The following is a 26,495-nucleotide window of genomic DNA, read 5'->3' as shown; positions in this document are numbered from 1 at the left end:
AACATAAGAACATAAGAAATAGGAGCAGGAGTAGGCCATCTAGCCCTTCGAGCCTGCCCCACCATTCAATAAGATCATGGCCGATCTGTCGTGGCTCAGTTCCACTTTCCCGCCCTCTCCCCATAACCCTTAATCCCCTCTCTTATCAAAAACCCATCAACCCGCTTCTTAAAAATATTTAGCGAGGCAGCCTCCACCACTTCAACGGGCAGAGAATTCCAGAGATTCACCACCCTTTGAGTGAAGAAGTTCCCCCTCAACTCCGTTCTAAAACGCCCCCCTTTATCTTGAGGCTGTGCCCCCTAGTCCTACTGTCTTTTTTGAGCGGGAAGTATCTCTCCACCTCTATCCTATCCATCCCATTCATCATCTTATACGTCTCAATGAGATCTCCCCTCATTCTTCTAAACTCCAACGAGTACAAGCCTAGTTTATTCAGCCTCTCCTCATAGCTCAACCCCCTCAACTCCGGTATCAGCCTAGTAAACCTCCTCTGCACTCCCTCCAAGGCCAAAATATCTTTGCGCAGGTGCGGCGCCCAAAACTGCACACAGTACTCCAGCTGCGGCCTCACCAATGCCCTATACAGCTGCAGCAAGACCTCCCTACTTTTATATTCAATCCCCTTCGCTATGAAATGTATCAGGGGCCAGGTATGGCCCTCTCTCCTCTGACCCAGAGCGCCCTGTATTGAAGACAACTCTGAGAGTTTAGCTCCGCAATCCACCCATTATCTTGTAATTGAGTCTGTGTCTATAGCTGTCGCTCTGTGAACCCAACTCCCCACTCAACCGATGAAGGGGCACCATTCCAAAAGCTCGTAATAACAAGGGAACCTGTTGAACGGTAACCTGGTGTTGAGAGACCGTGCCCACCCCAGTCCAACGCCCGCATCTCCACATCTGACGCTGATTGTCAAATCATCAGCAGTTTGTTTTTGTGGGATCATCCTGTGCAAAATTGCTTTTGCATTTCCCAAAATTACTGAATTCTACAAAGCATCAACTCCGAGGTGGGGGAGGGTGGGGAGGGAGGTGGAGGTGAAGGTTTGTGGGGGGGGCGGGGGGGGTAGAGTGGGAGATTCGTGGAAGGGCTGGGAGGGTTGGGGGGTGGAGGGAGAGGGTTTGTGGGGGCCTGGAGGTGAAGGAGGAGGAGGGTGTGTGGGGTGGGAGTGTGGGCGTGTGGGGGTGGTGGAGAGGGAGGGTTTGGGGGGTGGGGGGGTGGAGGTGGAGGGTTTGTGGGGTGGAGCTTGTGGGAGGGGGTGGGGCAGTGGAGAGGGTGGGAGGTCTGGAGGATGGTTGGGGGGGTGGGGGTGTGAAGGGGTGGAGGGGAAGGGTTTGTGAGGGGATGGGGGTGGAGTGTTTGTGAAGGGGATGGTTGTGTGGAGGTGGAGGGTTTGTGGGGGGTTGGGAGGGTGTAGGGGGAGGGTGTGTGGGGTGGGGTTTGTGGAGGGTTTGGGGGGGTGGAGGGGAGGGTTTTGGGGGGTGGAGGGGGAGGATTTTGGGGGGTGGAGGGGGAGGATTTTGGGGGGTGGAGGGGGAGGATTTGGGGGGTGGAGGGGGAGGATTTTGGGGGGTGGAGGGGGAGGATTTGGGGGGTGGAGGGGGAGGATTTTGGGGGGAGGGTTTGTGGGGTGGTGGGGGGTGGTGGGGGGTGGGGGGTGGTGCGGGGGGAGGGGTGGGGGGGTGGTGGGGGGTGGGGGGTGGTGCGGGGGGAGGGGGTGGTGGTGGTGGTGGGGGGGTGGGGGGTGGGGGGGAGGGGGGGGTGGTGGTGGGGGGGTGGGGGGGGTGGGGGGGTGGGGGGTGGGGGGGGGGGGGGGGTGGGTGGTGGTGGTGGTGGGGGGGTGGGGGGTGGGGGGGAGGGGGGGGTGGTGGGGGGGGTGGGGAGGGGGAGGGGGGTGGTGGTGGGGGGTGGGTGGTGGGGGGGTGGTGGTGTTGGTGGTGGGGGGGTGGTGGGGGGTGGTGTTGGTGGTGGGGGGGTGGGGGGTGGTGTTGGTGGTGGGGGGGTAACACTGTGTGAAGCCGGTCCGTGTTTCTCACTGTGGGAAAAGCGAGCGGGAGGGGAGTGATCCTGGAGCTGCAGCCTGCTCCCTGTTCCAGTTACTGACTCTGTCTGTGGTTTGAGCTGTGCTCAGGTTCCATTCTGGAAGCTGCTGAGAAGTCAGTGTCGATGGTCCGAGGTGGTCGGGCAGAGTTTGCTGCGGCTCTGGCCTGGCAGAAAGGTGAAAGCTTCCCCACGGAGCAATACCAGAACTGGAAACTCTCCGTCCAACACAATCCCACTGTGGTGGATTTTGAGGTGAGTGAGCCCCACCCTCAGCCCTCCAGCCCCTCGCCTGGGCCTGTCACCTTTCACCTCCTGACCTGTCCCACTGCCCCGCCTGGGACGGTGACCTTTAACCCCCCGATCCACCCCATTCTTGCGGGCACTGTGATTTTATTGACAATAATTTCCAATTCCTTCGCACGTTGTTACAGCCACAGCAGATGTTGGTCAAAGCGAACCCCAGAGGGAAACCTGTCTGACAGGCCATAACCTTTTTTTCTGTGTATTTTGGAATGGGAAGGAGCTGTGCTGCTCTCCGCAGCAGGAAGGTCCAAGTCACACTTCACCGACTTGGAAGTTAAAATTAAAAGATTGATTCACAGGATGAAAGACGGACGGGATTCACTCCGGCTTCCTCCCATGGTTAGAAAGAGATGTTTATTTCTCTTTCATCCTGTTCTCCATTCCCCTTTTCAGAGTTTGCAGGTCTTTCAGGTTGGGTTGTGGTAACTGCTTTTTAGGTGCAAGTAAACTTACCACTCCTGTCCATAGTCCATAGAACCATAGATCATTACAGCTCAGAAACAGGGCCTTTTGGCCCTTCTTGTCTGTGCCGAACCATTTTTCTGCCTAGTCCCACTGCCCTGCACTTGGACCATATCCCTCCACACCCCTCTCATCCATGAACCCATCCAAGTTTTTCTTCAATGTTAAAAGTGACCCCGCATTTACCACTTTATCCGGCAGCTCATTCCACACTCCCACCACTCTCTGTGTGAAGAATCCACCCCCCAATATTCCCTTTAAACTTTTCTCCTTTCACCCTTAACCCATGCCCTCTGGTTTTTTTCTCCCCTAGCCTCAGTGGAAAAACCCTGCTTGCATTCACTCTATCTATACCCATCAAAATCTTATACACCTCTATCAAATCTCCCCTCATTCTTCTACACTCCAGGGAATAAAGTCCTAACCTATTCAACCTCTCTCTGTTACTCAGCTTCTCAAGTCCTGACAACATCCTTGTGAACCTTCTCTGCACTCTTTCAACCTTATTTACATCCTTCCTGTAACTAGGTGACCAAAACTGTACACAATACTCTAAATTCGGCCTCACCAATGCCTTATACAACCTCACCATAACACTCCAACTTTTATACTCGATACTCCGGTTTATAAAGGCCAATGTACCAAAAGCACTCTTTACGACCCTATCCACCTGTGACATCACTTTTAGGGAATTCTGTACCTGTATTCCCAGATCCCTCTGCACTCTTCAGTGTCCTACCATTTACTCTGTACGTTCTACTTTGGTTTGTCCTTCCAAAGTGCAATACCTCACATTGTCTGCGTTTTTGCCATTTTTCAGCCCATTTACAGACTGTCCATCATACTTGTTGCTTTTAAAATACAATTGTCAATTTCAGGTCACTTCTCTTATCTTCCTCATGTAAATTTCCACTCATGTTGCCCACAGGTATTCCATCTCAGCTCTGCTTATCCACTTCAAACTACTTACCTTCACACCTAGACCTCCTTTGATAGGAGCATAGGAACACAGGAACGAGGAGCAAAAATAAACAAATTCAGCCTTTTGAGCCTGTTCTGCCTTTCAGTCAGATCACGGCTGATATGTCCCCCCCACCACTACCAACCGCCTCCCCCCACTTCCAGCAGTACTGGTCTCAACTTTCCACACTCTGCAAGTTACTGTCTCCAGTTTAATTAAGTTATTCGCGCCCATATTCATACTTATAAGCCTGTTGCTCAGTATTCCACAGTGATATTGGGAAAATATTGAAAATATATGATATTTGGTCACACTCAATATTCTTGCTCTTACTAACTCTCTCACTCTCGGTTTCTGTTTCTCTCTCTCTCTCTCTTAGTCTGTCTGTCTGTCTCTTTCTGTCTCACTCTCTCAGTCTCTGTTTCTATATCTCTCCCTCTCAGTCTCTATCTCTCTATCAGCCTCTCTCTCTCGCTCTCTCTCTCTGTCTCACTCTCTCTCTGTCCCACTCTCTCAGTCTCTCTCATTCTCTCTCCATTTCTCTCTCTCTCTGTCACTCTCTCTCTCTCAGACTCACTCACTCTCTCTCTCAGTTTCTCTCACTCTCTCAGACTCACTCTCTCTCTCTCAGTTTCTCTCACTCTCTCAGTCTCTCTCACTCTCAGTCTCTCTCTTGCTCAGTCTCTCACTCTCAGTCTCTCTTGCTCAGTCTCTCTCCCTCTCTCACTCTCTCAGTCTCTCTCACTCTCTCAGTCTCTCTCACTCTCTCAGTCTCTCTCTCGCTCAGTCTCTCTCACTCTCTCAGTCTCTCTCGCTCAGTCTCTCTCCCTCTCTCACTCTCTCAGTCTCTCTCACTCTCTCTCTCAGTGTCTCTCACTCTCTCACTCTCTCAGTCTCTCTCGCTCAGTCTCTCTCCCTCTCTCACTCTGTCTCTCTCAGTCTCTCTCTCTCAGTCTCACCCACGTTCTCTCAGTGTGGTTATTCTCAGTTAATCTCAGTGGTTTAATTCTGCAGCTCCGGCCCATTCTGGGGTTGGTGAGGGGGATTCCGTGTGCTGTCACCAAACGCCACCACCTGGAACGTGCCATGATGGAGTACATGGAAAACTTTGATCCGTGCCGGTGTTCCCCATGTCCAAATAATGCCAAAACCATCATGGTAGAAAACAGCTGTATGTGTGTCTGCAAAGCGGGAACCTACGGAGACAGCTGTGAACGTCGTGTACAAGGATACCATTCAAGTAGGTTATTTTAAAAAGTACGAGGGGGAGCAAATCAGTGGAGACATTAATGAGAATAGAAAGTACGGGCTGGAGCTTAAAGCAATTAGGACTGCAAAGAGGGGATAAGAGAAACCTGGTTAAAGTAGGAAATATCCCAAGATATTCCCTCAGTATATCAATGGGAAGAGGATAACCAGGGAAAGAGTGGGGCCCATTAGGGAGCAAGGGGACAATCTGTGGGTGGAGCCATAGAAGATTGGTAGAGTGTTGAATGAATTCTCCACATCCGTCTCCACCCAAGAGAATGAGGACAATGGTATGGAATTCAGGGATATAGACTGTGAGGTTCTTGAGCAAATTGACATTGGGAAAGACAAGGTATTGGAGTTGTTGGCGGCCTTAGAAGTGGGGAAATCTCCAAGTCCAGATGAATTGTGCCTCAGGCTGCTGTGGGGGGCTAAGGAGGAGATCGCAGGGTCTCTGACCTAAATTTTCAATTCCTCTCTGGACACAGGGGTGGTGCCAGACGATTGGAGAACAACTAATGTGATTCTGCTATTTAAGAAGGGTTATAGGGATAAACCAGGGAACTACACACCAGTGAGTCTCACATCAATGGTGGGGAAACTATTGGAGAGATTTCTGAAGAAGAGCATCTATCTCCACTAGGAGAGGCAAAGCTTGACCATGGATAGTCAGCATGGCTTTGTCAGAGGGAGGTCATGTCTAACATATTTGACTGAATTTTTTGAAGAGGTGACCAGGTGTGTAGACGAGGGTAGTGCAGTCGATGTAATTTATATGGATTTCAGCAAAGCCTTTGACAAGGTTCTACATGGGAGACTTGTAAAGAAGGTTAATTCACACAGGATACAGGCTAATTTGATAAAATGGATTCAAAATTGGTTCAGTTGTAGGAGACAGAGGATGACCACAGAAAGCTGCTTTAGTGACTGGAAGCCCGCGTGCAGCGGTGTACCACAGGGATCTGTGTTGGACCTCCTATTATTCATCATTTATATAAATCACATTGATGACTATGTGGGGGATAGGATCAGTAAGTTTGTCGATGATACAAAGATTGGCCGGGTGGTTAACAGCGAGGATGAGTGTCTTGGGTTACGGGAAGATATATACAGAATGGTCAATTGGGCGGATAAGCAGCAGATGGAATTTAACCCTGAAAAGTGTGAGGTGATGCACTTTGGAAGGAGTAATTAGACAAGGAAGTATACTATGAAAGGTCTGACACTGGGGAGTCCCGAAGAACAAAGGGACCTTGGTGTGTTTGTCCATAGATCTCCGGTGGAAAGGCAGGTTAATAGGGCGGTGAAAAAGGCAATGGGACACTCACCTTTATCAATCGGGGTGTAGATTACAACAGCAGAGAGGTCATGTTAGAGTTGTGTAGAGCTTTGGTGAGGCCACAGCTGGAGCACTGTGTGCAGTTCTGGTCACCACATTATGGGAAGGATGTGATTGCCCTGGAGGGGGTGCAGAGGGGATTCACCAGGATGCTGCCTGGGATGGAGCGGTTAAATTATAAAGAGATGTTGGATAGGCTTGGGTTGTTTTCATTGGAGCAGAGAAGACAGAGGGGCGATCTGATTGAGGTGTTCAAGATTATGAGGGACACAGAGTGGATAGGGAGCAGCTGTTCCCCTTAGTTGAAGGGTCAGTTACGAGGGGGACACAGGTTAAAAGTGGTGGGGGGGTGGGGTGGGGGGGGGAGGTTTAGGGGGGAATTTGAGGAAAAGCTTTTAACCCAGAGGGTGGTGAGGGTCTGGAATGTGCTGCCTGGGGGGGGGGTGGTGGAGGGGGGAAGCCTCACATCCTTTAAAAAGTACCTGGGTGAGTACTTGGCACACTGTAACATTCAGGGCCATGGGCCACGTGCTGGCAAGTGGGGTTAGGAGGGAATTCAAGTATTTCTAATGTGTCGGTGTGAACTCGATGGGCTGAATGGCCTCTTCTGCGCTGTATAAATCTGTGATTCTAAATACCCAGCTGAATATCTAACGCTGTATTAATCCCTACCCACTGGTTACTATGGCAACACGGACAGTTTCAGGATAGAGGAAGTTCCTCACACTTGTGATGAAAGCTCAGCCACCATTGTGAGCCTCCTGGATACAGAGCAGTGTCTTTGACTCTGTTTAACTACATAAACAAGACAGATAGGAGCAGAAGGAGACCATTCGGCCCCTCAATGAGCCTGCAGTCCTGCCATCCAAAACCATCATGGCTGGACTACCTCCCCTTCCCACATTACCCTGAAGTCTCCCAGAGCCCAAACATCTATCCATCCCAAACTTGAATTTATTCAATAACAGAGCAATTTCTGCTGCAGAAATTCTCCAAAGATTCACAACCCTCTGAGTGAAGAAATGTCTCCTCATCTGAGTCCCAAATAATCGGCCCCTTATCCTGAGACGGTGCCCCGGGTTTTAGATTCCCTGACCAGTGGGGACAATCTCTCAGTGTCCCACCCTGTCAAACCCCTTCAGAATCTGATAGGTTTCATTGAGATCAGCACTCAAACAACAAAGAAAATTCCAGCACAGGAACAGGCCCTTCAGCCCCTCCAATCCTGCACCGACCATGCTGCCCGACTGAACTAAAACCCCCTACCCTTCCAGGAACCATATCCCTCTATTCCCATCCTATTCATGGATTTGTCCAGACACCCCTTAAAACTCACTACTGTATCCGCTTCCACTCCCTCCCCCGGCAGCGAGTTCCAGGCACCCACCCCCCTCTGTGTAAAAAATCTCCTTTAAACCTTGCCCCTCGCACCTTAAACCTGTGCCCCCTAGTAATTGACTCTTCCACCCTGGGAAAAAGCTTCTGACTATCCACTCTGTCCGTGCCTCTCATAATCTTGTAGACTTCTATCAGGTCTCCCCTCAACCTCCATCATTCCTGTGAGAACAAACCAAGTTTCTCCAACCTTTCCTCATAGCTAATGCCCTCCATACCAGGCAACATCCTGGTAAATCTTTTCTGTCCCCTCTCCAAAACCTCCACATCCTTCTGGTAGTGTGGTGACCAGAATTGAACACTATATTCCAAGTGTGGCCTCACTAAGGTTCTATAAAGCTGCAACATGACTTGCCAATTTTTAAACTCAATGCCCCGGCCAATGAAGGTAAGCATGCCGTATGCCTTCTTGACTACCTTCTCCCTCTGCATTACCACTTTCAGTGACCTGTGTACCTGTACACCCAGATCCCTCTGCCTATCAATACTCTTAAGGATTCTGCCATTTACTGTATATTTCCTATCTGTATTAGACCTTCCAAAATACATTACCTCACATTTGTCCGGATTAAACTCCATCTGCCATCTCTCCTCCCAAGTCTCCAGCTGATCTATATCTTGCTGTATCCTCTGATGGTCCTCATCGCTATCCACAAATCCACCAACCTTTGTGTCGTCTGCAAACTTACTAATCAATCCAGTCACATTTTCCTCCGAATCATTTATATATATTACAAACAGCAAAGGTCCCAGCACTGATCCCTGAGGAACACCACTTGTCACAGTCCTCCATTCAGAAACACACCCTTCCACTGCTACTCTCTGTCTCCTTTGACCGAGCCAGTTTTGTATCCACCTTGCCAGCTCACCTCTGATCCCATGTGACTTCACCTTCAGCACCAGTCTGCCATGAGGGACCTTGTCAAAGGCCTTACTGAAGTCCATGTAGACAACATCCACTGCCCTATCCTCATAAAGAACAAAGAACAAAGAACAAAAACAGCCCGGGGAAACAGGCCCTTCGGCCCAACGAGCCCGCGCCGCCATTTTAACATTATGAGTCCCCCCTCCACCCATGACCCTTATCTATGCTTATGGCATTCCACATTGAGGGAAACTAATTTAGGGACAATTTGTTACACCAATCAGCCTAATAGCACATCTTTGGGGTGTGGGAGGAAACCGGAGCACCCGGAGCAAGCATGGGGAGAATGTGCAAACTCCCACAGACACCGGCCCAAATCCATGTATCTGCACAGCAATCAGTGATAGTCACTGAGCTGTCGTGTTGCCCAGTATCTGGTCCAGTTTAAGCACACACTAACCACGTGAAGCATGAGGCCAATCTCGAACATTCAAGAGCAGCCCTTGTACGACCCATCGCGTGTATGTCCCTCGTTGGACAACAAGGCGGACCAAATCACCTGTGGATTAAAAGAAAAAAACATCAATACCATCCACATCCTTATACACACATTCAAGGGAATCCCCAAGTAAAACAAGTGAGCCAGAAAATATGTTGGAAGGTCCATAGGAATCAATTGATTCCCAGGGACATCCCAAGGCTCCTGAACCTTATTTAGAACAGTCTCCTATATCCCTCCATCTCCAACCCACTCATATGCCTGTCTAAGTTACTCTTAAACAACTCCAGCGTGCCTGCCTTCACCACCGTGCTTGGCAGAGCATTCCATACCCCCACTACCGTCTGTGTGAAAAACCTCCCTCTAATATCTGTGTTATACCTCTCCCCCCTCACCCCAACCCCGTGGCCCCTCGTAATGTGCATTTCCAACCTAGGAAATAGCTTACCTCTGTTTACTCTATCTATACCCTTCATAATCTAATATACCTCTATTAGATCCCCCCTCAGTCGGCGTCTTTCAAAGGAAAAGAGCCCCAATTTGCTCAATCTTTCCTCATAACCCAGTCCTTCCATACCAGGCAACATCCTGGTAAACCTCCTCTGCACTCTCTCCAGAGTCTCCACGTCCTTCCGGTAGTAAGGCGACCAGAACTGGACGCAGTGCTCCAACTGCAGCCTAACCAACGTTGTATACAACTGCAACATTAGACTCCAGCTCTAATACTCTATACCCCTTCCTATAAAGGCTAACATATCATAGGCTTTCTTCACAACCTTCTCCACTTGTACTGCCACCTTCACAGACTTGTGCATTTGTACCCCCAGGTCTCGCTGCGTTTCTATACTCTTTATAGGCTTACCCTTATCATATAACTCCCCCCTACGTTATTCCAGCCAAAATGCATCACCTCACATTTATCACATTTAATGACATCAATCATCTTCATCACTTCCTCAAAAAACTCGATCAAGTTCATAAGACACGACCTCCCCTTCACAAAACCATGTTGCCTCTCACTAATACGTCCACTTATTTCCAAGTGGGAATAAATCCTGTCTCAAAGAATCCTCTCCAATTATTTCCCTGCCACTAATGTAAGGCTCACCAGCCTGTAATTATTCGGATTATTCTTGCTACCTTCTAAACTCCAGAGAATACAAATCTAATTTAGTCAGCCTCTCATCATAGGACAACCTCCTCATCCCAGGGTTCAGTTGAGTGAATCTTTGCTTTATCCCTGTCAGTGGGATTTAAAATTATACAATGTATTCAAGGGATTATAACCAACATATGTATTGGAAAGGGTTGTGATAAACATTCCCAGAAACTAAAGATAATTGTGGACAGTAACTTACAGGTGAATTGAACCTGGTACATCTCCGGGATCTATGTCAACAGCATGAACTGTCTAAACAAAGCTTTGTGTTCCCCCAGAGCCTTGCTCAGTGTAAGGTTGGCATTGAGTTAGAATAGGTCAGAGCAGTAGGACAAATATGAGAGAGAGATTAAAGTAAAGGATATTTATTAGTGACAAGTAAGGCTTACATTAACACTGCAATGAAGTTACTAAGAAATTCCCCTAGTCGCCACACTCCGGTGCCTGTTTGGGTACACTGATGGAGAATTTAGCACGGCCAATCCACCTAACCAGCACATCTTTCGGACTGTAGGAGGAAACCAGAACAACCAGAGGAAACCCACACAGACACTGGGAGAAAGTGCAAACTCCATACAGACAGTGACCCAAGCCAGGAATCGAACTGTGTTCCCTGGCGCTATGAGACAGCAATGCTAACCACTGTGCCATCATGCTGCCCCCAGGGTTAGAGGTTAGATTGCCCTTCTCAAGGGCAACTAGGGGTGGACAATAAATGCTGGCCAGCCAGCAATGCCCATATCCCATGAACGAATGGGGCAGCACGATGGCACAGTGGTTAGCACTGCTGCCTCACAGTGCCAGGGTTCGATTCCCAGCTCGGGTCACTGTCTGTGTGGAGTTTGCACATTCTCCCCGTGTCTGCGTGGGTTTCCTCCAGGTAGTCCAGTTTCCTCCCACAACCTGAAAGACGTGCTGGTTAGATGCATTGACCCAAACATGCTCCAGAGTGCGGCGACCAGGGGATTTTCACAGTAACTTCATTGCAGTGTTAATGTAAGCCTACTTGTGATGAATAAATAATCTTGAAACTTTGAATTAAAAACAAAACCCCAAGAGATAAGGGGAAATGCAGAGAGTGCTGGCTGAATGAATTCCCCTCCCTCCCCTAGAACAGAGACATTGCCCCATGTAAACCCGACACACCAACATATTTGGAACTGGAGCCAGGTGCTGTGTGTGTGATTTAAACAGTGTAAGTATCCTGAGGATGTGGGAGCTGGCCGACAGCTGCTCCCACACTCCCTCTGCTGCACTGCCCTCCTGGCATGTTGGGAGAATGACTCGATTGAAACCTGTACCCGAGTCTCCAGCATCCCACAACGATGTGCAGAGGTGGCAGGATGCGGAGCTGGACCGGTCCTGCAAAACGGGGTGAGTGTAACTGATATACCGCCCGTTGAGAGAGCGGCAGGCCTGCCCGGGGAGGGGGCGGGGGGGGGGATCTGATCGTGTCTCAGAAGGATCTGGAAAGGAGAACTGGGGACAGGAGGAGCCAGGGCGAGCCACACTGGCGGACTCGCGGGGGTAAAACCGCACAGGGAGACACTCCCCTGTCGATGTGAGGACCGACCGACTCAAGACCAGCTTCTTCCCTGCTGCTGTCAGACTTTTGAATGGACCTACCTTGCATCAAGCTGATCTTTCTCTACACCCTAGCTATGACTGTAACACTACATTCTGTACCCTCTCCTTTCCTTGTCTATGAACGGTATGCTTTGTCTGTATGGCACGCAAGAAACAATACTTTTCACTGTATGTGAATACAAGAGACAATAATAAATCAGATCAAATCAAAATTTTAAAAAAAGAGGCAAGTGGGCTAGTATAGTTGAGGCCACTCAGGCAGGCTACAGTCAAGAAAGACGGTGGTTAAAGCTGTGATGGTGAGCAGTGTTTAGTCTCGGCCTCACAAGTCAGTCAAACCCCTAAAATGAAGTGTACAGCACGGGGACAAGTTGATAGGAGCCGCACTAGTTCAGACACAAACTGTGCAGAGGCTGGCAGGGAGAGAACGCTGCCAGGGAAAGAGGCAGAGATACCGTGAAGCTGGACTGCCTAACCCAGGGCTCTGTCACCAGCTTTATCGCAGAGCCACAGTCTGATGTTGTAGTGAAATGCGTGACGTTGTCATTCGGTGAGGCTGGGAGGCACAGTGCCAGGCACTGGGACACAACGGATTGGAGAGTTTGACTGAAAGAACTCTGGAGAGAAAGGTTCCGAGAGTGTTTCCGATAATCTTTCTAAAAGTGTTCAGAAAGGAAGGGTTGAATGAGAAAGCTCCCAGAGAAGTTCCTCTGCAATGTATGTGTGTTTGCCTCGCAGAGGAATAAAATGGTGAGGAGTTGAGGGAACAGGTCAATAATTCACCAAAGGCAGTAACCCACTCGATCAGTTCTGCTGCAAACAGGAACTACACCACAGAGCACGATATCCAAGGTGAGAATGTCACCAGGTAAAAATGAACAACTAATTAAATAATATGGAGATGCAGGGCCAGGCGATGTGAGGTGTGGGGGCTGGTGGACTCCATTGTGGTTCCTAGTGAACAAGTCTGTAGTGAGTGTTGGTTGCTTGAGTTGATGAACTGGAGTATGAGCTCCATACACTGCGACAAAGAACAACACAGCGCGGGAAACAGGCCCTTCAGCCCAACATGCCCTCTTCTTCCTATCTTTGGGGACAGGGAGAACTATCTGGACCCTATGTTTCAGGAGACAGTCACACCCCTTGGGTTAACTAGCACAAATTCAGCCAGTTGTCAGAGACAGGCTATGTTAATTACCTTGTGCCAGGGTTCAGGATATTTCACCTGGGAGGGGGAAGATCCAGTTGTCATGGTGCATGTAGGTACCAATGATATTAGGTGGATCAAGGAAGGAGGTTCTACTGCGAGAATATGAGCAGCTAGGGGCTAAATTAGAAAGCAGAACCAAAATGGAAATAAGATCTGGATGAGTACCTGAGCCATTAGCTAATTGGCACAAGGTCAATAAGATGAAAGAAGTAAATGCATGCATGGTTCAAAGATCAATGTTGAAGAAATTGGTTCAAATTCATGGGACATTGGCACCAGCACTGGAGAAAGGAGGAGCTGTTCTGTTCGGGCTCCACCTGAATAATGCTGGGACCAGAGTCCTAGCAAATCGCGTAACAACAACTGTAAATCTGACTTTATGGAGGTGGGGAGCTTGTCATAAAAGGTATGGCAATAAGCATGGGTGATTTTAATATGCATTTAACCTTATTAATCACATTGGCAAAGGTAGCGTCAAGGGAGAGCTAAATGTATTAGGGATTTTTTTTTGGAGCAATATGTTGTGGAACCAACCAGGGAGCAAGCTATTTAGGATTTGATTTTGTGTAATGAGAAGGCATCAATACATGACCTCATAGTTAAGGATCCTCTAGGGAAGAGTGATTGTAGCATGTCAGAATTTCAAATTCAGATTGAGGGCGATAAACTAGAATCCCACGTTGTCATTCTGGAGCTAAACAAAGGTAAGTATATAGACGTGAGGACAGATTTGGTCCCAGTGAACTGGGCAGGAAGACTAGAAAGACAGGACAGTTGATGAGCTGTGGCAGATGTTTAAGATGGTCAATTCCTCCCAACTAAAATACATTCCAAAGAGGGAGAAAGATTGGAAGAGGGGGAAGATTACCTTCCTTGCTTAGCCATGAATCAAAGATAACATTAAAAAAAGCCAAGATATACCATATTGCAAAGGTCAGTGCAGGTTGGAAGAATGGAAAACTTTTAAAGTTCAACAAAGGGTTATTAAAAAAGCAATAAAAAGTGCAAAGGTTAATTATGAAAGAAACCGATCACAAAATATCAAAAAAGAACAAAAGCTTCTCTAAGTATATACATAAGAACATAAGAACTAGGAGCAGGAGTCGGCCATCTGCCCCCTCGATCCTGCTCCGCCATTCAATAAGATCAGGGCTGATCTTTTCCTGGACTCATCTCCACTTACCCACCCGCTCACCATAACCCTTAATTCCCTTACTGTTCAAAAATGTATCTATCCTTGCCTTAAAAACATTCAATGAGGCTCAACTGCTTCACTGGGCAGGGAATTCCACAGATTCACAACCCTTTGTGTGAAGAAGTTCCTCCTCAACTCAGTCCTAAATCTGCTCCCCCTTATTTTGAGGCTATTCCCCCTAGTTCGAGTTTCACCCGCCAGTGGAAACAACTTCCTGCTTCTATCTTATCTATTCCCTTCATAATCTTATATGTTTCTATAAGATCTCCCATCATTCTTCTGAATTCCAATGAGTATAACCCCAGTCTACTCAGTCTCTCCTCATAAGCCAACCCTCTCAACTCCGGAATCAACCTAGTGAATCTCCTCTGCACCCCCTCCAGTGCCAGTACATAAGAACATAAGAACATAGAACATAGAACACTACAGCACAAACAGGCCCTTCGGCCCACGAGTTGCGCCGATCACATCAACACCTATCTATAACCCCCAATCCCATAAAACCCCATATACTCATCCAGAAGTCTTTTAAAAGACCCCAGCGAGTTCGCCTCCACCACCACTGACGGCAGCCGATTCCATTCACTCACCACCCTCTGAGTGAAAAACTTACCCCTAACATCACTTCTGTACTTTCCTCCCCGCACCTTAAACCTGTGTCCTCTCGTAGCGACCATTTCAACCCGGGGAAAGAACATAAGAAATAGGAGCAGGAGTAGGCCATCTAGCCCTTCGAGCCTGCCCCGCCATTCAATAAGATCATGGCTGATCTGTCGTGGCTCAGTTCCACTTTCCCGCCCTCTCCCCATAACCCTTAATCCCCTCTCTTATCAAAAACCCATCAACCCGCGTCTTAAAAATATTTAGCGAGGCAGCCTCCACCACTTCAACGGGCAGAGAATTCCAGAGATTCACCACCCTTTGAGTGAAGAAGTTCCTCCTCAACTCCGTTCTAAACCGCGCCCCCTTTATCTTGAGGCTGTGCCCCCTAGTCCTACTGTCCTTTCTGAGCGGGAAGAGTCTCTCCACCTCTATCCTATCCATCCCATTCATCATCTTATACGTCTCAATGAGATCGCCCCTCATTCTTCTAAAACAGTTCTACAAAGAACAAAGTGCTTTAAACTTATTTTAAACAGGTTTTTAACAGGTAAAATCTTAGCTCTCTCTCTGCTCCTTCACTCGTCTGCTGTGTTTATGCCAGTCCAACGCCGGCCCAAAACTGTACACAGTACTCCAGGTGTGGCCTCACCAGCACCTTATACAGCTGCAACATAACCTCGCTGTTTTTAAACTCCATCCCTCTGGCAATGAAGGACAAAATTTCATTTACCTTCTTAATTACCTGCTGCACCTGCAAACCAACTCCTTGGGATTCCTGGACAAGGACACCCAGATCCCTCTGCACAGCAGCATGCTGCCATTTTTTACCCATTGCCAATATAAAACCAAGAATTATAATTACCGATATAAAAAGGAAGAGAGTAGCCAAAGTGAACACTGATTAACCCCCTGTAACCTGGTCTTGTGTGTTATTTGAAGTTTTATCCTTGCTTCTTTAATGTGTGTATATATCTCTATCTGATTGTTGCCATTCATATTTCCCTGGGGCATTGTTGTTATGAGAGTGTGGATGTGATGATTATGTGCGCCTGTGTTAATTTAGTGTAAGGTTTAATTGTAGATTGATGGGAACTCAATGAGAGTTTTAGGAAGAGGTTGTGAGTTTGAGGTGTTCTGCCTTTTGAAGAAACTGTAAATTCAGAGAGGTTTACAGCACAGAAACATCTGTTCCCATCAAAGACAAACCACCCAACCGTTCGATCTCGTTTTCCAGCACTTGGTCCATGGTCTTCTCTTCCTTGGCATCGCAAGTGCACATCTAAATATTTCTCAAGTGTTGTGAGGGTCTCTGCCTCCACCACCCTTTCAGGCAGTGAGTTCCAGATTCCCACCCCCCTCTGGGTGAAAAAGGTTTTCCTCAAATCCCCTCTAAAATTCCTGCCCCCGGACTTAAATCTCTGCCCTCCCCAGGTCCTGATCCCTCCACCAAGGGGAAAGATTTCTCCCTGTCTATCTATGCCCCTCATAATAGAGCCTCACCTACCCACTCCGGCTCCACACACACATTACCACTGTGGTCCCTAATGGGCCTACTCTTTCCCAAGTTATCCTTCTACACTTAATGTACTCGGAAATCAACTTTGGATTTTCCTTTATTGCTCCTTACAGAGTCCTTGCATGTCCCCTTTGCCCTCTCTAATTTCCATTTTTAAGTTGCCTCGTGCGCTATCTGTTCTCCCGTGAGGTTTCTGTGCCCATGGTGTCTAACTCCCTTTCCCTCTTTATCCGATGTTGCTAGGTTTGTTTTCTGATGGATTTGGGATGTTTTTGTGAAGGTTTTTTGAAGTTAGCCTTGTGTTTTACTGACAGTTATTTCAGAAGTTTAAAGGCAGCACCAGGGGTGTGGTTTATTTTGGTTATTGTGGTTTTAAAGCTTGTGCTGTTTTCCTCTGTGTGTGTTGGATGATGTTTCTGGGCTTCGGATTTCAATGGTTGTTCTGTCTGACGCGGTGATTTTTGACGGTTGTTGGATAACCGTGCCGTTCTGTACCAGTTAACAGCTGAGGCCCCATCACAGATCATCGAGAGACACACACTCAGCCAGTGAGAATACCTGCCCCCGATTCCTCCTCTCTGACCCACTCACTCAACACTCCGAAAGCAACTCCATAATTCACTTCCAATTCCACTAACTTTCCCCAAGAGTCTCTGACTTGATTTGATTTATTATTGTCACATGTATTAATATACAGTGAAAACTATTGTTTCTTGCGCGCTATATAGACAAAGCATACTGTTCATAGAGAAGGAAAGGAGAGAGTGCAGAATGTCATGTTACAGTCATAGCTAGGGTGTAGAGAAAGATCAACTTAATGCGAGGTAGATCCATTCAAAAGCAGCAGGGAAGAAGCTGTCTCAAGTTGGTTGGTACGTGACCTCAGACTTTTGTATCTTTTTCCCAAAGGAAGAAGGTGGAAGAGATAAGAACATAAAAACATAAGAAATAGGAGCAGGAGTAGGCCAACTAGCCCTTCGAGCCTGCCCCGCCATTCAATAAGATCATGGCTGATCTGTCTTGGCTCAGTTCCACATTCCCGCCCTCTCCCCATAACCCTTAATCCCCTCGCTTATCAAAAACCCATCAACCCGCGTCTTAAAAATATTTAGCGAGGCAGCCTCCACCACTTCAACGGGCAGAGAATTCCAGAGATTCACCACCCTTTGAGTGAAGAAGTTCCTCCTCAACTCCGTTCTAAACCGCCCCCCCCTTTATCTTGAGGCTGTGCCCCCTAGTCCTACTGTCCTTTCTGAGCGGGAAGAGTCTCTCCACCTCTATCCTATCCATCCCATTCATCATCTTATACGTCTTAATGAGACCTCCCCTCATTCTTCTAAATGTCCGGGGTGTGTGGGATCCTTAATTATACTGGTTGCTTTGCCAAAGCTTTTATCAAATGTACACCACAACACTCACAAGCTTTACAGTTTGGGCTTGTAAAGTTTAAAGTTTATTTATTAGTCAAAAGTAAAACGTACATTAACACTGCGATGAAGTTACTGTGAAATTCCCCTAGTCACCACAATCTTGCACCTGTTCAGGTCAATGTATCCTAACCCACACATCTTTGGAGCGTGGGAGGAAACCCATACAGACACGGGGAGAATGTGCAAACTCCATATAGACAGTGACCCAAGCTGGGAATCGAACCCGGGTCCCTGGTGCTGTGAGGCAGCAGCACTAACCACTGTGTCACGGTGCCGTCCCATCCTGTACTCACTGGAGTTTAGAAGGATGGGAGGGGATCTGATCGAGGTATATAAAATTTTAAAAGGGATTGATAAAGTAAATGTAGACCAAGTGTTTCCTCTTGTGGGCAAGAGGTTACAGGTATGGGTTGAGAGGCGGTAGATTTAAAACCGAGACGAGGAGGAACTATTTCTCTATTTCCAGGCCTCAGTCCCATTGGCAATGCGGAAAACAACCTTCATGCTGTCTCCCCCGTACCCCGGTGATTCACTATCAGCGAGTGTGACTCACTCAGGAGCCCCAGCCTGCGAGGACAGCACACTCCACCCTCACCTCCAACTCTTAAAGGCAGTCTGTCCCCCTGAGCGGGGGTGGAGGGGGGCGCAGTTCGAACTGATTGTAAGGCAGCCATTGCGGAGGGTCTAGGCTGTAAACTGGCTGGAGGGAGATTACCCACAAAGTGGGGGGGAAACAAGCCAGGGCAGACAGGGAGCTCCCTGGGTGCAGAATAACTGATTCAAATAGAAATGTCCAAGAGGTGAACAGCACAGGGTCAGGAGCTGGGATCATTGCCCTCCTCGAACCTCAATCTCTTTGTAATAAGGTTAATGTCACAATTACTCTCCTGACTGCGCCTTGTCCTGAATATTCAACTGCTCTGACCATCCCTCTGTCCATCCCTCTGACCATCTCTCTGACCATCCCTCTGACCGTCCCTCTGACCATCTCTCTGTCTGTCTCTCTGTCTGTCTCTCTGTCTGTCTCTCTGACCGTCTCTCTGTCCGTATCACCGACGATCTCTCTGTCTGTCTCTCTGTCTGTCTCTCTGTCTGTCTCTCTGACCGTCTCTCTGTCCATCTCTCTGACCATCCCTCTGACCATCTCTCTGTCTGTCTCTCTGTCTGTCTCTCTGTCTGTCTCTCTGTCTGTCTCTCTGACCGTCCCTCTGTCCATCTCTCTGACCATCCCTCTGTCCATCTCTCTGACCGTCTCTCTGTCCATCTCTCTGACCATCCCTCTGACCATCTCTCTGTCTGTCTCTCTGTCTGTCTCTCTGTCTGTCTCCCTGTCTGTCTCTCTGACCGTCTCTCTGTCCGTATCACCGACGATCTCTCTGTCTGTCTCTCTGTCTGTCTCTCTGTCTGTCTCTCTGTCTGTCCCTCTGACCGTCCCTCTGACCGTCCCTCTGACCATCTCTCTGTCTGTCTCTCTGTCTGTCTCTCTGTCTGTCTCTCTGACCATCCCTCTGTCCATCTCTCTGACCGTCTCTCTGTCTGTCCCTCTGTCTGTCTCTCTGTCCGTCCCTCTGTCTGTCTCTCTGACGGTCTCTGTGTTTGTACCTCTCTGTAGCTGTCCAGGACGGTGCTTGGAGTTGTTGGTCAGCCTGGACTCACTGTGATGCTTCTCACCGGAGATCCCGGACCAGACGCTGCGATAACCCAGCTCCCAGGGACGGGGGAGAGGCCTGCCATGGGCTAGAGCAGGAGGAGCGGCACTGTGTCATCTCCCTGTTTGGTGATGGGTACGGACATTCCCGGGGTAGGAGGGAGTGAGAGAGGAGTATTAATCCCCAGTGTGTACACAGAGTGAGAGAGGAGTATTAATCCCCAGTGTGTACACAGAGTGAGAGAGGAGTATTAATCCCCAGTGTGTACACAGAGTGAGAGAGGAGTATTAATCCCCAGTGTGTACACAGAGTGAGAGAGGAGTATTAATCCCCAGTGTGTACACAGAGTGAGAGAGGAGTATTAATCCCCAGTGTGTACACAGAGTGAGAGAGGAGTATTAATCCCCAGTGTGTACACAGAGTGAGAGAGGAGTATTAATCCCCAGTGTGTACACAGAGTGAGAGAGGAGTATTAATCCCCAGTGTGTACACAGAGTGAGAGAGGAGTATTAATCCCCAGTGTGTACACAGAGTGAGAGAGGAGTATTAATCCCCAGTGTGTACACAGAGTGAGAGAGGAGTATTAATCCCCAGTGTGTACACAGAGTGAGAGAGGAGTATTAATCCCCAGCGTGTACACAGAGTGAGAGAGGAGTATTAATCCCCAGCGTGTACACAGAGTGAGAGAGGAGTATTAATCCCCAGTATGTACACAGAGTGAGAGAGGAGTATTAATCCCCAGTGTGTACACAGAGTGAGAGAGGAGTATTAATCCCCAGTGTGTACACAGAGTGAGAGAGGAGTATTAATCCCCAGTGTGTACACAAAGTGAGAGAGGAGTATTAATCCCCAGTATGTACACAGAGTGAGAGAGGAGTATTAATCCCCAGTATGTACACAGAGTGAGAGAGGAGTATTAATCCCCAGTATGTACACAGAGTGAGAGAGGAGTATTAATCCCCAGTGTGTACACAGAGTGAGAGAGGAGTATTAATCCCCAGTGTGTACACAGAGTGAGAGAGGAGTATTAATCCCCAGTATGTACACAGAGTGAGAGAGGAGTATTAATCCCCAGTATGTACACAGAGTGAGAGAGGAGTATTAATCCCCAGTATGTACACAGAGTGAGAGAGGAGTATTAATCCCCAGTGTGTACACAGAGTGAGAGAGGAGTATTAATCCCCAGTGTGTACACAGAGTGAGAGAGGAGTATTAATCCCCAGTGTGTCCTCTGAGCGAGAGAGGAGTATTAATCCCCAGTGTGTACACAGAGTGAGAGAGGAGTATTAATCCCCAGTGTGTACATAGAGTGAGAGAGGAGTATTAATCCCCAGTGTGTACACAGAGTGAGAGAGGAGTATTAATCCCCAGTGTGTCCTCTGAGCGAGAGAGGAGTATTAATCCCCAGTGTGTACACAGAGTGAGAGAGGAGTATTAATCCCCAGTGTGTACACAGAGTGAGAGAGGAGTATTAATCCCCAGTGTGTACACAGAGTGAGAGAGGAGTATTAATCCCCAGTGTGTACACAGAGTGAGAGAGGAGTATTAATCCCCAGTGTGTACACAGAGTGAGAGAGGAGTATTATTGCAACTTGATGGAGTGAAGATGAAGTTAATCCCAGGAATGCCAGGACTGGGATGAGTTAGAAGCAGAAATTGCTGGAGTAGCTGAGCAGGTCAGGCAGCCCCTGGAGACAGTGGAAGTGTTAATGTTGGGAGCTGGGATTCTCGGACTGCCATTGGGGATTGGCAGATTGGAGTGAGTGGGATCTTTCTGTGTTCTTGTTGCAGGGACAGCCTGTGTGTGAACGATTACGAGGTGAGGAGGGAGGCTGATGATCGGGAGGTTCCTCGCCCCTCTGATGATGCCACTTACTGCCCAAAACCGGACCCACCTGTCAACGGCTTCCTGAGGGTAATATTTAAATGTATTCATTGGCCATCCCATTCATTCTCATCGTCCACAATCGCAGTGTTCCCAAAGCTCTCCAAACCCTGGGACTCTCCTCAGTCACCGGACAGAGAGAGAGATAGAGAGAGATCATTGTGATTAGTTAACAACTCTGTCAAAGCTCCGTAGACACCACCTTCCAAACCCCTGGCTGCTAGCACCCAGGAGCAGCAGATACCTGGGAACACCCCCGCCTGGAGAATCCCCCTCCAAATCACTCACCATCCTGATGTGGGAATATATCACCGTTCCTTCACTGTGGCTGGGTCAGAGTCCTGGAACTCCCTCCCTAACAGCACTGTGGGTTTACCTACACAGTAAAAAGTCTGACAACACCAGGTTTAAGTCCAACCGATTTATCCGATAGTAAACTCACAAGCTTTTGGGTTAGCCCAGTTGTCAGGTGAATGGAGAGTTCTAGCCTCAGACAGAGCGTAGAACAGCACACAGTAACCTGTAAACTGTCTGTGCTTTATATGCTCTGTCTGAGGCCCGAACTCTCCATTCACCTGACGAAGAGGGAAACCCCGAAAGCTAGTGAGTTTACTATCGGATAAATCGGTTGGACTTAAACCCGGTGTTGTCAGATTTTTTGCTGGGTTTACCCCAGTCCAACGTCGGCATCTCCACATCAGGTTTACCTACACCACAGGGACTGCAGAGGTTCGAGAAGGCAGCTCACCAACACCTTCTCAAGGGGCATTTAGGGATGGGTAATAAACGCTGGGCTAGCCGGCGACACCCACGTTCCGTGGACACGTAAATTTGTAAAGGTGCCAGGACCCAGCTGAGGGTTTTCCTATCTGATAAGCTGCTCTGACGTGTGTGGGCTTTTCTCTTACAGATTTCCAAACCCTGGTACGCTGTGGCGGAAATGCTGGAGGTTATTTGTTTCTCGGGGTTTGAGCTGCGGGGGTACCAGTTTTATCGCTGCCTGCCTGATGGTACCTGGCACAAAGAAGATGTGGAATGTCAACGTGAGCCTCCTGTCGTCGTGACTCGTTTCCGAATCCCTCCGTGGCCTCACCCCTCCCTCCCTAACCTCCTCCAGACCCACAAACCCTCCAGAGATTCCTGCGCTCCTGACTCAATCCCCGATGTCAGTCATTCCACCGTTGGCCGCCCGCGTGCCGAGCTCTGGGACTCCCTCCGGAATCTGCTGGGCTGCAGTTTTTTTTTTTAAACAGGCTTGTTCTTTGTTCTGAAGACTGTCTCGCTGTATTCGCTTTCCAGAATGGGTCCTCTCACCCTCTCGTGCCGGGACAGCATGTCACTGGGGGGGCTGGCAACACTCACTCCCCCTGCCACCCTGGCAGCGACACCTGCTGTCCTGGGCATGACACCCTGGTACTGACACCCTGGCAGGTAGGACATCCAGGGGCAGTGCCAGAGGCTAAAGGGGGGGGCCTGAGGGGGTGGGGGCTTTGCTGATTCCACATTTGATTTGATTTATTATTGTCACATGTATTAACATACAGTGAAAAGTATTGTTTCTTGCACGCTATACAGACAGAGCATACCGTTCATAGAGAAGGAAAGGAGAGAGTGCAGAATGTAGTCTTACAGTCACAGCGAGGGTGTAGAGAAAGATCAGCTTAATGCGAGGTAGGTCCATTCAAAAGTCTGACAGCAGCAGGGAAGAAGCTGTTCTTGAGTCGGTCGGTACAGGACCTCGGACTTTTGTATCTTTTTCCCAACCAGGTGGAAGAGAGAATGTCCGGGGTGCGTGGAGGGCCCTTAACTACGCTGGCTGCTTTCCCGAGGCAGCGGGAAGTGTAGACAGAGTCAATGGATGGGAGGCTGGTTCGTGTGATGGATTGGGCTACATTCATGACCTTTTGTAGTTCCTTGTGGTTTTGGGCAGAGCAGGAGCCCAGACCGAGCTGTGATACAACCAGAAAGAATGCTTTCTATGGGGCATCTGTAAAAGTTGGTGGGAGTCGTAGCGGACATGCCAAATTTCCTTAGTCTTCTGAGAAAGTAGAGGCGTTGGTGGGGCTTTCTTAACTATAGTGTCAGCATGGGGGGGACCAGGACAGGTTGTTGGTGATCTGGACACCTAAAAACTTGAAGCTCCCGACCATTTCCACTTTGTCCCTGTTGATGCCCCTCATGTCCCCCACTCTCCTCCTCTTCTCTCCCTCCCTCCTCTCCATCCCCTCCTCTCCCTCCCCTCCCCCGGTTCAGTTTAACCCTGCGAGTGCTGGATCTTTGGTCAATTCTTTCTCCGTGTGTTACAGGGAAGGTCTGTACCCGTCCATCTGTCTCTGACCCAGCGACAATACGACCGTATAAGACAGAGTACAGCGTTGGAGAGACAATTAGTGTGAGCTGTCCACCCAGGATGGCGGCAGCCGGACAGACTGGTTACAAGTGTGGACCCAGCCTGAGCTGGGAACCAGAGATCCCGGGGGAAATCCACTGCCAGTCCGGTAAGGGGCTGTCGAGGGAGAGGGTTCATGCAGCCCAGGGGGGACAGCAGGAAATCCACCCCCTATCGGAATGTTTGTGACCTCTCGCTGGGGGAAACCCTTCAATTAGAGTCAAACTTCAAACTAAATCTTGGAGTTACATCAGAGCTGGAGGAAGCGATGTGGCCCCTTATCATCTTTACTCCCACTCATCCTGGTCCGATAAGGGCCACATTGTTACCCCTCTCCCCATCCCCCCACACCACCCCCCTCCCCCTCCCCATCCACCCCCCTCCCCCTCCCCATCCACCCCCTCCCCATCCCTCCATCCCCCTCAACCCACACCCTCCCCTTTCCCATTCACCCCTCCCCATCCACCCCACCCCCTCCCCATCCAACCCCACCCCCTCCCTATCCACCCCCTCCCTATCCACCCCCTCCCCATCCTCCCCCTCTCCATCCACCCCTCCCCTGCTCCCTCCGCCTCCCACCCACATCCTCCCCATCCAACCCCTACCCCTCCCATCCGCCCCCTCCCCCTCCCCATCCAACCCCTACCCCTCCCATCCGCCCCCTCCCCCTCCCCATCCAACCCTCACCCTTCCCACCCTCCCCCTCCCCTTCCCCCTCCGTCTTCCCCAGTCCGCTTGAGTGAGTGAGTGAGTGAGTGAGTGAGTGAGTGAGTGAGTGAGTGAGTGAGTGAGTGAGTGAGTGAGTAGGTCAATGAGTGAGTGTGTGAGTGTGAGAGTGTGAGTGTGAGAGTGTGTGAGTGTGTGTGAGTGTGAGTGTTCCCTCAGTCACACACTGACTGTGTCACTCACATTGCCTCTCTCTCTCTCTCTGTGATTCTAACCAATGGTTTTATTCACCAGTTATCGATACCTCGGTTTGTCAGCCCGGGAAGAAACTGAGTGAGGGTCAGTGTGTCTGCATGTCAGTGGAACAGGACTGTGGGTATGTGACTCTGACTCTGCGCACTGGCTCTGACTCTGCGCACTGGCTCTGACTCTATGCACTGGCTCTGACTCTGTGCACTGGCTCTGACTCTATGCACTGGCTCTGACTCTGCGCACTGGCTCTGACTCTATGCACTGGTTCTGACTCTATGCACTGGCTCTGACTCTGCGCACTGGCTCTGACTCTGTGCACTGGCTCTGACTCTATGCACTGGTTCTGACTCTATGCACTGGCTCTGACTCTGCGCACTGGCTCTGACTCTGCGCACTGGCTCTGACTCTGCGCACTGGCTCTGACTCTGTGCACTGGCTCTGACTCTATGCACTGGTTCTGACTCTATGCACTGGCTCTGACTCTGCGCACTGGCTCTGACTCTGTGCACTGGCTCTGACTCTATGCACTGGTTCTGACTCTATGCACTGGCTCTGACTCTGCGCACTGGCTCTGACTCTGCGCACTGGCTCTGACTCTGTGCACTGGCTCTGACTCTGTGCACTGGCTCTGACTCTGTGCACTGGCTGTATATTTGCTGTGTGTGTCTTGTTGCTACATCTGTCCAAGTCAATGTTATTTTGTTTGTGCATTTCTTGTCTCTGAGTCTCTTTCTCATAAATTGCATTTCTCTGTATGTGATAGTGTCCTGTGTGTGTTTGTGTGCTTAATTTTTGTTTGTAAGTGTGAATGTAAGTGTGAGAGTGTGGGTGTGTGTGTGTGTGTGCATGTGTCAATGTGTATGCTTGGCAGTGTGTGTGTGTGTGTCACTGTGTTTGTTACTGTGTGTGTCAATGTGTGGGTCAGTGTGTGGGTCAGTCTGTGTGAGTCAGTGTGTGTGTGGGTCAGTGTGTGTGGGTCAGTGTGTGGGTCAGTGTGTGTGGGTCAGTGTGTGGGTCAGTGTGTGTGGGTCAGTGTGTGTGGGTCAGTGTGTGTGGGTCAGTGTCTGTGTGGGTCAGTGCGTGTGGGTCAGTGTGTGTGGGTCAGTGTGTGTGTGGGTCAGTGTGTGTGGGTCAGTGTGTGTGGGTCAGTGTCTGTGTGGGTCAGTGTGTGTGGGTCAGTGTGTGGGTCAGTGTCTGTGGGTCAGTGTGTGTGGGTCAGTGTCTGTGTGGGTCAGTGCGTGTGGGTCAGTCTGTGTGTCAGTGTGTGTGTGTCAGTGTGTGTGGGTCAGTGTGTGTGTGTCTGTGTGTGTGTCAGTGTGTGTGGGTCAGTGTCTGTGTGGGTCAGTGTGTGTGGGTCAGTGTGTGGGTCAGTGTGTGTGTGGGTCAGTGTGTGTTGGTCAGTGTGCGTGGGTCAGTGTGTGGGTCAGTGTGTGTGTGGGTCAGTGTGTGTTGGTCAGTGTGTGTGTGTCAGTGTGTGTGTGGGTCAGTGTCTGTGTGGGTCAGTGTGTGTTGGTCAGTGTGCGTGGGTCAGTGTGTGTGGGTCAGTGTCTGTGTGGGTCAGTGCGTGTGGGTCAGTGTGTGTGGGTCAGTGTGTGTGTGGGTCAGTGCGTGTGGGTCAGTGTGTGTTGGTCAGTGTGTGTGGGTCAGTGTGTGGGTCAGTGTGTGGGTCAGTGTCTGTGTGGGTCAGTGCGTGTGGGTCAGTCTGTGTGTCAGTGTGTGTGGGTCAGTGTGTGTGTGTCTGTGTGTGTGTGTCAGTGTGTGTGGGTCAGTGTCTGTGTGGGTCAGTGTGTGTGGGTCAGTGTGTGGGTCAGTGTGTGTGTGGGTCAGTGTGTGTTG

At 49.5% G+C, this 26,495-nt stretch overlaps 1 protein-coding gene across 1 annotated transcript in view; it reads left to right on the top strand.

Moving 5' to 3' along the window:
• Window positions 1-26,495, top strand: part of LOC145339837 (complement component C6-like) — a 43,824-nt gene that overhangs the window by 14,059 nt on the left and 3,270 nt on the right. The window contains 7 exon segments of the mRNA XM_080184370.1: window positions 2,135-2,298; window positions 4,787-5,012; window positions 19,431-19,602; window positions 21,259-21,382; window positions 22,263-22,395; window positions 23,659-23,850; window positions 24,702-24,783. Coding sequence (XP_080040496.1) covers window positions 2,135-2,298; window positions 4,787-5,012; window positions 19,431-19,602; window positions 21,259-21,382; window positions 22,263-22,395; window positions 23,659-23,850; window positions 24,702-24,783 — 1,093 coding nt within the window.

This window comes from Carcharhinus amblyrhynchos, unplaced genomic scaffold, assembly GCF_965287045.1.
Source record: "Carcharhinus amblyrhynchos unplaced genomic scaffold, sCarAmb.v2.hapA scaffold_696, whole genome shotgun sequence".
Taxonomy (NCBI): domain Eukaryota; kingdom Metazoa; phylum Chordata; class Chondrichthyes; order Carcharhiniformes; family Carcharhinidae; genus Carcharhinus; species Carcharhinus amblyrhynchos.
This window is presented reverse-complemented; position numbering and strand designations above follow the sequence as displayed.